At 41.0% G+C, this 11,957-nt stretch overlaps 1 protein-coding gene across 2 annotated transcripts; it reads right to left on the reverse strand.

Annotated features, from left to right (window-relative positions):
• Positions 1-4,709: 4,709 nt before the first annotated feature.
• On the reverse strand, positions 4,710-11,334 carry cep15 (centrosomal protein 15). 2 transcript variants are annotated; one of them, XR_004331553.1, is made up of 5 exons: positions 11,026-11,334; positions 10,153-10,276; positions 8,750-8,818; positions 5,610-6,371; positions 4,710-5,566 (listed from the first exon to the last, which is right to left on the reverse strand). XR_004331553.1 is itself a non-coding variant. In XM_032512985.1 (4 exons), exons 1-4 carry the CDS (start codon positions 11,076-11,078, stop codon positions 6,195-6,197), a joined length of 423 nt encoding a protein of 140 aa, XP_032368876.1. In that variant the 5' UTR covers positions 11,079-11,334; the 3' UTR covers positions 4,711-6,194. The 2 variants fall into 2 exon arrangements, 1 of the variants encoding a protein (XP_032368876.1); XM_032512985.1 differs by having other exon boundaries at positions 4,711-6,371.
• Positions 11,335-11,957: the final 623 nt, after the last annotated feature.

Here is an 11,957-nt window from a genome sequence, read left to right on the forward strand (position 1 = left end):
GGAAAGGCTCCAGATCGTGCTCTTCAAAGCCCTTTTAGATAATTTGCTACATGGCATCTTCATCACCCCCGCCCCCACCATTTCAGCCGACTCATCCTGTCACCCAGGATTGGACACACAGCCCTAATACCTCGCCCCGCCCCCCCAACCCCTACCTTCTTTGAATCCTGGCCTTGACCTCACAGCACTTGTCCTGCCCCTCCCTTTTTCACTAAACCAGCACCCCACCAGTCCAGACTGGGCCAGTCAGTGGTGGCTAGTTGACCCCCCCTAAGGCCTGCAGCAACTGGGGCCCCAGCTGAGGAGCCGGGGCAGCTGCCAACCACTGGCCTCTTCAACCCCGGCTGTCCGGATGATTGCGTTTGTCAAGCCGCCACACCGAGTCAGCCCAGCGCAGGTCTGATCACCCACAATTAGGGGTTAAAGAGAGAGAGAGGAGGGTGGGGGGGGAGGGGGGTGTCTTTATTCACCCTGGCAGTGAAGAAGCATGTGCCCTGTAGATAACACTTTATAATAACCATCATTAATAGATGGTGAATTGATAGTTAAATCATCTTTAGTTAATTGTCATTTAACTGTTAGCCAACCATCATTATACTGTTAACAAGCAATAGAATTATATTTAATAAAATACTAGTGGTGCTGTAATCTAACAGTTTATTGTTACACACATTACATCCCTCATACACTATATTAGGTATGGAGTAATGCTTAAAAAGTGTTTGTCTTTAATAAACCATTTTTAAAACATCTATAAAGATTACATAGATGGACCAGATGTTCCTAATACGTTGTTAAGGGTTACTAGTTAAACGATGACTATAATACCTTGTTAAATAGTTAAGAAATACTTTGTGAACCATCTATAAACATTATCTAGATGCTATTGTAAAGTTGTGACTGATGTTTTTCATAGTTATTTATTGGTTAGTAAGTGCTTGGTAAAGCAATGATACATTTGTTGCCCTTCATTAAATTATAATAGTATAAAAAGTATCGATATACATTCATATACAGTATATACAGTACTGTGAAAAAAAGCAGGTGTGAGAAAATGCTGTTAACTAAGATTGCTTTCAAAAATATAAATGTTGGTTTGGGGCTGCATTTCTGCAAATGGAGTCAGAGACTTGATCAGGATCAAGGGAGTCCTCAATGCTGAGAAATGCAGACAGATCCTCATCCATCATGAATACCATCAGGGAGGCGCATGATTGGCCCCGAATTCCTTCTGCAGCAGGACAACGACCCCGAACATACAGCCAAGGCCAATAAGAACTATCAACAACCCCCCCCCCCCCCCCCCCCCCACAGAGCCCTGATCTCAACATCATGGAGTGTGTCTGGGATCACATGAAGAGACAGAAGGATTTGAGGAAGCCTACACCCACAGAAGATCTCTGGTTAGTTCTCCAACATGTTTGGAACAACCTACCAGCCGGGTTCCTTCAAGTGTACCGAGATGAATTGGTGCTGTCTTGAAGGCAAAAGGTGGTCACACCAAATATTGATTTGATTTAGACTCTTCTTCTGTTCATTCACTGCATTTTATTAATTGATGAAAATAAAACTTTTAACACTTCCATTTTTGAAAGCATTCTTAGTTTCTTCTCAGCATTTTTTTCCTACCTTTTGCACAGTACTGTACATAAACTGTATATACACACATATATACACACATACATATTATATGTGTGTATATGTGTGTGCATTTATATATTGCAACTTTATAATAACCATCCAGACATTGTTTATAGACAGTTTACAAACCAATTAGTAACCAATGACAAAGTATTTATCTAAATGATATACATGGTTTACAAAGTTTTTATTAACTATTTAACAAGGTATTATAGTCATCTTTATAATAACCATCCAGGCACTGTTTATAGACGGTTTATAAACCAACTAGTAACCCTTAACAACGGGTTAGGAACATCTGGTCCATCTGGCTATGTAATCTTTTATAGGTGGTTTAAAATGGTTTCTTAAAGGTAGAGCTGGGCAATATATCAATAATATATCAATATCGTGATATGAGACTAGATATCGTCTTAGATTTTGGATGTGGTAAAATGGCATGAGTGTTGTTTTTCCTGGTTTTCAAGGCTGCATCACAGTAAAGTGATGTCATTTTCTGATCTGACCAGACTGTTGTAACTGTTCTATTGTTGACCTTTACCCACTTAGTCATTGTATCCACATTACTGATGATTATTTATCAAAAATCTTAGTGTGTAAATATTTTGTGAAAGCACCAATTATCAACACTACAATATTGTCGTGGTATCAATATCGAGGTATTTGGTCAAAAATATCGTGATATTTGATTTTCTCCATATCGCCGAGCTCTACAGGTTTACAAACACTGTCTAATCATTACTCGATGCCTTATATAGTACATGGCGAGTAAGGGGACAAGTACACAACTTCATATTGATCATGGTTGGTGAACCAGTTCTGGACCAGAGCAGCCCGATGGAGACTAACGTTACAACAACAAACCTGGGCTGCTCTGGTCCATCCTGTACAACTGCATCATGAAGTGCATCTAGAAATGGGATCATGTGTTGCGCGTTATAGGGACCCAGTTTGGCATGATGGTGCAGTAGCCCTCGAAGACTTATGGCAGCACACGATGTGATATGTCCCTTGCGTTGCCCCGGGATGTGCTCAATTGCCCTTTGGCATGTTATTTTATGTCCCCGTCGTCTGTTTTTGCTAAGGTTGAATCCAGGCTCGTCAATGTATTTACATTCATGCGGCTGGGCAGCTCCATCCATGTCTAAAAAATCCATATTGTGAATGGCTTTACACAAAGCACACACCTACACTACTACACATACAGAACCGACCCTGACCGAACCATGACACTGTTGCTCTCAAATGGGACCCTGTACAATTGCTCCATGGTCATGTTCTTTACCAAGATGCGTCTGATAGTGGTAATGCTTACTCGATTTATGTTGTTGAATACTTGCCTATCTGCAAGTGTTTGTTGCTGTAGCCGGTGGAGACGGATTGCATTGTTTGCTCTGACTAGGATCACTGTGGCGAGTTCCTGCTGTTGGGTGAACAGGCGTTGGCGTCCACCCCCAGTAGGTCTTCTAGCCATTCTGTAGAAAAAGCCACCACAAATTGTCATTGTTTTTTTTTTTACAGTACTGTGTATGCTGAACTTTACTGTATTTACCATACACAGTAATGAAACATCTCATGTTGTACAGCATGTTTCACAAAACTACCACTTTTGTTGGAAAAGGAGTATAAGCCACCCTGCAATAAAATACATGTGACACGGTAACGTGGTATGATACAGTACTGTAAATACTCTAGATACAGTCTGAGTAGGGAGTTGAAGACATACCTGTTTTCCAGTGAGAATGTCCTTATTATGGATGAAACTATTAGGGTGGAGTCTCTGCCCAGCTTCCCTTCTAGTCAGGCCATGGTTCATGACATGGTCCACCAAAGTTGCTCTTAAGTCATCCATAATAATGGTCTTCTGCCTCTAGCATTCCCTGCTTCCATGCTTGCAAAGTTCTCAAAATGGCTTAACTGAGGCCTTTTTGTAGCTGGCTGATTAGTATTTTCAAGTGTGTCTACGTCTTTTCAATAACCAATGTCTGTTGTATTTTGAACAGATGTGTTTAATGGTACCCTGATATTTCATTTTTGCACCAAGTGTCTTACGTATGAAAAAGTGTGTAGTGTCTAGGAGCAAGTGTGTTGCAGAAAGGAGGAAGTGTGTTACAGAATTGCAACTAAAGTGCAAAGCGGCGCTTTTGTTTAAGGTATGGTAACAACAACTTCAAGTTATGTTACTTTGATTTAAGCGTGTGCCTATATTTTAATTCTAAAGACCAAGGGAACTTTATCAGGATGCATAGTATCCAGGATCCATGAAATAACTGGCCTTTAAAAATAAACATCTGCCTGTCTCTATGGGAATTTAACATAGGGGTGTGCTCCCTGTATTTTAAGGAAGAACATTTATTTATTTACAATACATTATTAGTTCACAAAGAACATTGGTGTAATTTAAAGGTTGGATTTTCCAAATTAGGATCAATTTCCAAAATATTTTTTATTCCTTTTTTAATCATCTTTAGCATGGGTGTGTAAACTTATGCAAGTCACTGTGTGTGTGTGTATATATATATATATATATATATATATATATATATATATACACACATACTGTATATGTATGTCTATATCTATATTTGTTCTATTTTTATTCCTATTATTATAATTTCATGTACATTGTGTGTATGTATATTGTATCCTAGTATTTCATTTATATTTATATTCTGTGCTGTATGACTGATGTATGTTTGCTGCTGTAACACCATAATTTCCCATATTTTTGGGATCAATAAATATCTATCGATCTATCTATATATATACATACATATACACATATATATGTATACTGCTATACATAATTATTTGAGTACAACAGTGTTTTAACAGTGTTTTTATTTTTAACATATTTACAAAAAATATATATTTAGATAATCGCCTGAAAGGCCGAATCAAATCATGATATGTGATCATATTGTCTGATTTCTTCAGTAATAGTGTTCCACACACAGTCCTGTCTGAGTAGCCTGGACACTGAACACTGAACTAACAGGGATTCAAACACTTTCTACAGTCAATGCTCGTCAAGTCGCGACTGTCCAGAGATGGAGATCAGTTCAGTAGTCGTCTGTGGAGAAAGTACAGCTACTTCTACACACTCCCCCCCCACTGCCTTCTAAACTTCCACAATACATAAAACACACTGTGCGAACATGGTCAAAAGCTGTTTGACAAAATGACTAATTACTAAATGTTGACACTTATAACTCTAAGATTATGGTTATGGCAGTGTTGTTAAAGTGGTTTTAGATGGACAGCATACACTGCCACACCTAATAATAGCGGTAGCTTGTGATCTATAAATATATAAAGCATGCACTGTTTGTTGCAAGTCCTTAACCAAAGGTTTAGCTTTTCTCATGGAAAGCTTTTTCTTATCTTCGACACTGGCTCCCTCTAATGGTACTGAGACAGCACTGCAATATAAATTAAAAAACTTTAAAAAAAAAGAGGACATTGTGTGTTACCCACAGTCACCATTTTGCTTTTAATACAAACACCAAGTCCAAAAAATACAAATACCAAGTCACAAATTTCAACAATGGACATGTAAAGTGATGAGCTTAATCTTAAAACATGTTCAGTCAAAAAATTCAAACAAAGTAAGAACAGAGATGGAATACATTAAATATCAGAACACAAATTATTTGCCATGATTATAATTTTAGTGGTGATCACTTGTGGGCCATCGCTCCCATAGAAATACAATGGATAGAAAGGCCTTGCCTTTACCCACTTAGTCATTATATCCACATTACTGATGATTATTTATCAAAAATCCCAACGTGGAAATATTTTGTGAAAGCACCAATAGTCAACACTAGAATTTGGTCAAAAATATTGTGATGTTTGATATTCTTCATATCGCCAAGCCCTAGATCGAACCACCAACTTTCCAATTGGTAGAAGACCGCTCTACCTAACTCAATACTATAAATAAAATTGAATTGAGTTGAATCTACCACCAGAGCCCTGCTGCCCCTCCATCATCAACATAGCAGAATGGCCGGAGCGGCAGGTAGCCGTTTTTCTGGCTTCTGTATAAACTTTGTGGATGAGAGACCAAACGAGCAGTGGTGTAGGAACGTTACGTTGCAGAGAAATGAGTCAAACTTATCAACTCAATACTACCTCCACACATACACATTGCTATCGCCAGGTGAGCGACAGCTTTGTTTGGCTCGTTTTCTGTGACCAGTGTGGTGCGGGGGCACGGCGACGTTAGCAAGCTAGCTAACTAGCCAGTCGTCCGCAGGGTTTCTCGTTCCACCGTGCTTTCATGCTGCATTGGTTACAGATATTGAGCCGAACAGAGGGCTGGGTCTGATGGTCCAGTGACCCGCTGCCGCCGGGTCTATCGGTCCCTCCACTTACTCCCCGCCGCTCAGGAAAACGCTTGTTCACCAAATCCTCCAACCCTGGTTTAAGATGCTGGTGAGGGTCTGAATGCAGGGGCTCTTGAGAATCAACAGGCCTGTGATCACCTGCACCAGCTGAGCATCCGCGCCGTCTCTCCGACTCCAGTCAGCGTCTATCAGCGTCAGAGCCTAACGAGCAGTCCTGGGTTTGGGGCGAGGAGGCAGGCCGAGGTCTTTAGCTGTGCTGGCTTTCTGTTTGGTTCTTCTGGGTGGCGGTCCTGCACCGTGAGAAGGGTGCGGGCCTTTACCCAGGAGGAAGCACTCCCAGGCTGGGACAGACTCTTCCACTGACGCCCAGTATTTTGTCTACAACAGAGAAACAATATAAAACCACTGTTAGGTCACAAAACCCTAATGGTACATGTCCATGTAGGCATTGTTTTCACAGAAAGGATCGTCCCGCTTCCCAGCCCTGCATGCTAGTGGGCTCGCCACCAGCAGTTGTCAGTTTCTCTTCACTGACCACTGACAAGCAAAGAAAACAGGCTACAGTCTCATACAAGCCTTATGGCTGCACCTGAAGTGGGTCTGTCAACTCCCGGATTTCAAAACGGAACAACAAGGCGGCTCGTTTGGAATACAACCTCGTATTTTATGAAAATAGTTCATCTAAATATGTTTCTACAACAGTCAACTTAAAATATTTTTGTCAGCTTTATAGAGTCCACTCTTTATACTCTCCTCATTTGTATAAAGTTGGCTGGCTTCAACTTTGTGCCGATGAGGTGCGGGCAACTCGATGCCACCCTTCTCCAAAGTCCCTACGATGCTACCAGAATGCATTGCACGGGTGCTCCCATAGAAATTAATGGGAAGCGTGGAAATGACGCTGACAATGAACTCGTACCATAAGTCACCCTACTGACCCCTACATGAAGGTTATACAATAGGTGTGTAGTCTCGCATAGGCAGACCTTCCTTCAGAGCGCTGTGGAGGAGGGTCTGGCTAGTGCACACTGCATTCCGGGATGGGAAAAAACATGCTCTGGTTTATTGGCATTTCTTTAAAGGTCCCATGACATGCTGCATTTGGATGCTTTTACATAGGCCTTACTGTGAGTCATTTATTTTCAATGGAAGCCGGCTTCTCTCAGCTGCAAGGAGCAGCAAATCTGTTGCGTTTTGAGCATGTTGAGCCTCAATCAGAAAGTTTCAATTATTCAACTTTATGGTAATGAGCCATTGACGCGGTTCATTGGCAAGCAGCTGCTAACGCCAGCCGCCAATCGGAATAAAGCTGTCCTTCGCGCTGGCTGATTCCAGAGAAACATATGATGTAAACTTTTGTTCCTACTAAAACATTGGTTCTGAGGAAAAGCTCATAATCGTCGTTGCTGGGTTACCTATTGTTTATGATATAATGTTGTTTGTACATAGGACCAATTAACGTTACCTGCCAGTCACATCATCTCTAAACGCTTACGTGAAGTCCTGCACGGATCAACAGAGGTTAGAGTCTGGCGGCTGCTCGCTCTGCCTGCGTTCCGCTGCGGCTCAGCGGCTAACGAGCACGCTAACTGCTAACAGACACCGCTGCGACCAATTAATGATAAAAATTCTGTTGTTATATATGTAATTTGTAAGAGGCTTCTACTGTCAGTGTATTGGCCGTGGCTGTGTGTGCTTCTCCCGGTTGAACAGAGAACGCCGCCACGTCAGAGCTGCCAAAGCGTCAGAAAGCTTCCCCGAACTTTTTGACAAGCGTCCTTCACAGGGCGGCCAGAGCTTCTTTGCAGCTCAAGTCGTCGACGGTCTGTGATACTGTACGTGAAGTCTCTTTTATATAGACCTTAGTGGTCCCCTAATACTGTATCTGAAGTCTCTTTTATATAGACCTTAGTGGTCCCCTAATACTGTATCTGAAGTCTCTTTTATATAGACCTTAGTGGTCCCCTAATACTGTATCTGAAGTCTATTTTCCAAAATTCAGCCTTGGTGCAGAATTCCAGCCACTAGAGCCAGTCCCACAATGAGCTTTCCTTAGTATGTGCCATTTCTGAGTCTGTAGCTTTTGAGGAGGAGAGAGGGGGGGGCAAGGTGGAGGCTGGGGGTGTGGCCTTGACCAACTGCCACTTTGCTCGTTTGAAATCCATGATGTCTCTCTCTCATGGGTGGGCAAAGGAGAGAAAGGGGAGGTAACCTTGCCCCTAGAGACCTCATGAAGGGCAAGATTCCAGAAGATCCCAACCCATCTGAGCTTTAATTTTCTCAAAGGCAGAGCAGGACACCCAGGGCTCGGTTTACACCTATCACCATTTCTAGCCACTGGGGGATTATAGGCAGGCAGGGGAATACATATTAACGTTAAAAAAAACTCAAAGTGAAATGTTCATGCCATGGGACCTTTAAACCAATCACAATGAATGAATGAATGTTAAAAAGATCCTTTAAGAGGGCAGTCCTACAAGGTAAGCTACCTTGACAACCTTCTCCTTCCTATAGATACTAAAATTCAATTCAATTTCATTCACAGTGTCAAATCCCAACAGGAGTTATTTCAGGACACTTTACAGATAGACTAGGTCTAGACCACATTCAATAATTTACATAAGAGACCCAACAATTTAAATGCCAAGGAGCTACTGTGCCACAGCTTAAAGAAAAACTAGCAGCAGAATTGACCTGAATGTGATAATGCAAGACTTGAGTTGATACTTCACACCATTATGTCAAAAACGTGTTACCTCCAGAGCCAGGAGATTTGGGTGTGGCAGCTGTCTTCCTCTGAGGCGATCCTCTGTCTTCTGTAAATCCTGCAGTAAAGATGATGAATGGGGAGAGAGAGAGAGAGAGAGAGAGAGAGAGAGAGAGAGAGAGAGAGAGAGGGGGGGGGGGAATGACATGCAGCAAAAGGCAGCAGTTCAGTGTCAAACAAGGGCCCGCTGTGTTGAGGAGTACACCTCTATATGGGCACCCGCTCTACCAACTGAGCTATCTGGGCGCCCACAGACTAATTAATCTTCAAGTAAATCATGGCAAATCTTTGAGTTTCACAGAGTTTACAGTTACCATTGAATGCACCATGAGTTTAACAAGATGCACATGAGCGCACCATCGCGTCTCATCAGCGCCCACATAACTTGTGTTGTTTGTTACCACAAGTCACTCACAGCAACCAACGCTATCTATCAGGCCGTCCAAGAGGTGGAAAGTAACGAAATACATTTACTCATACTGTACTGAGTAGTATAGTTGTGTATTTTGAGTTGGTATAGTTTTTTTTAATCTGTAGTTTAAAATGTACTTGATTACATTTTAAGTGAAGTATTGTGTTTTGCTACATTACAAATCCCATCCGTTACTGAGTAAGAAAAAAACTAAACTTTGACTAACAAAAACTGAAAGGGAGAAAAAAAAAATTGCGGCCGGAACCACTACAGTGGCGAAACAGCATCCAGGCTGCCTACCAGGCGCCAAGTCTTTCTGTAGAAGATTGAGAACGAGATGGAGGTGGATCAGACGTCAGTTCAGAGACTGTTTCAGTAGAAACCCTAGCTGAGCCCTTGTCCTATTTTCACTACACTGGAGTGGTCCAATGTAACTAAGTAACTTTTACTTAAAGGTGCAGTAGGTAAAACTAACTTTCTGTCATATTACATATTACAATACCAATCAGGTCCGGGGGGGTTTAACTGAGTGTCAATCACTGTTCAGGTACACGCATTCATTCTCCCTTGTGAGGGGAGGGGCTCAGGAGAATGTTTTGGGCTTTAGCCGAAGGAGGGGGAGGGACTGAGAAGAAATTTGGTAAGACCTGGATCTTCACAATGCTACCTATGGCACCTTTAAAGTACATTTTAAATTAACTACTTATTACTTTTACTTGAGTATTTTTTCCAGATAGAATAGAATATAATGCCTTTATTGTCATTATACACAAGTACACAGTACTTGTGCAACAAGATTAAAGCAATCCCTTTACAGCGTTAACACAAGAAATATGAGAATATAAGATAACAATATAAAATATCAAAAATCAAAAATATAAAGTAGGTAATTTCACTTGTACTTGAATAATATTTCATCAAAGTATTGGTACTTTTACTTGAGTACAATGTTTTAGTATGTTTCCCACCTCTGGTCCTACCTGCAGCAGTGTGGCGTTCCTGAGGCGAGCTGCCTCATGCTCCTTGAGCTGCTGCCTCCTCTGGATCTTCAGCTGCTCTCTGCAACTCTCCATCTGCTCCAGCAGCTCTGCTCTCCTCCCTAAACTGAAAATGGAAGAAAAAAAAAATACATTTTATTTATAACGCACGTTTGTGGTGTTTTGTAAAAGTATATTAAGAACGAGCTCAGAGCTCACATGTATCACAGTAGTGTCCCCCTTAATGGGGCAGCCTCCAGCTCACCCAGTAAGACAGTCCTGCAGCGGCGCAGGGTTCGAATCCGGCCTGCTGCCTTTTACTGCATGTCATCCCCCATCTCTCTCCCCCTTTCATACCTATCCACTGTATCTAAGCAATAAAGGTAAAAGCCCCATTTAATTGTCTTAAAAATGTTATTCTTTTTTTCTTCTGCACACCCATTTCTTCACCTACGCACATACCTGTCACCTGTTTCCTGCCAGTGTTCACTAACCGTATTAACAGGACACAACAACTTTCCATTTTAAACAAATCTCAAGTGCATAATAAGTACAGTGGAGACATCAGTCCAGCTCACACTGACTGAAGGGTGTTTTTTTTGTTATTACAGCACAAGCTACTGTTTAGATTACAACAAATACCGAATCATAAAATGCATTCACTAGCATAAATAACAAAAGAGCAAATATTTGCGTGGTAAAAGTGTAACGCTACTTTGAGCCGCTGCAAGCTAGCTTACTGTGTGAACAGGAGAGTTGGAAAATACCGTAGGCTAACGTTACTCTTCGTGGAGGAATCACAGAGAGAGACAGCATTGACTGTTATCAGTAAAACCGGGTCAATACTAGTACATATTAAAGATATGACAGACTCACATTTGCTCATGTTTCTCAATTAATTCCGTTTCTTCAGATAAAGAAGAGGACATTGCTGGCAGCAAAAGCGTTTCCTCGGATCCTCTGATATAGCATCAAGCTAACACCATTAGTCTGTCGTAATACAACCGGAATGTGTACCTACTTCAAAATAAAAGCGCAATTTGAGCTTGTTTTTACTGAAAAAGTCGGACTGTTATTGCAAAAGTTGTTAAAACATAATATAACAAGGTTTATTATATTAGAATATGACTAGAATAAGGTTTGTCACTCTTAACAAAATGGCCGTTTCTTTTAACTGAACACAATGGTGTTATTATGAAAGTTCTGTTCGGAAGTTCTGCTTGCCTTGGCATTCAGTAACCATGGCAATCAAGACGGGTACCTGCTGCCCTCTTTTGGTTCTATTTTAGAATGCAGTTGATGAATTACACAACAGTGTGTGGCTGCAGCGTGGAGCGTCCTATGTCATCCGTCCCGTCTCATGCGGTCTCGTCTCATGCCGAGGTGTGTCCAAGGGTAAATTCAGAGGGTCAAAAATACAAAATCTCAAATAATTTTCTAGATGGAGTCACGGGTAAATTCGTGACCACGTTTGTTGCAATCAATTGAAAAACGTTAAACACTGTTAAAGTAAAAATTTTGCCATACATATAGTTTGCTCATTTCTGAATGTTATGGTTGTGTTGACAAAATAAATGCAGACTATCATCTGGAATAAAATAAGACGGCGTCAACTATCATGCTAATGAATAAAATACTTTTAATATTTGGTGTTTTTTTTATCTAAACAGTAACAGCAATCATACAAATGAATAAAATACTAAAAAAAAATACGTCTACAAGATAAATGCAGACTAATACTGATGAATAAAACACTTAAAATATATGTCCGTCTATAAAATAAATGCAGATTATCGGCAAACTAAAAA

The sequence above is a fragment of the Etheostoma spectabile genome, chromosome 4 (assembly GCF_008692095.1).
Source record: "Etheostoma spectabile isolate EspeVRDwgs_2016 chromosome 4, UIUC_Espe_1.0, whole genome shotgun sequence".
Lineage (NCBI taxonomy): Eukaryota > Metazoa > Chordata > Actinopteri > Perciformes > Percidae > Etheostoma > Etheostoma spectabile.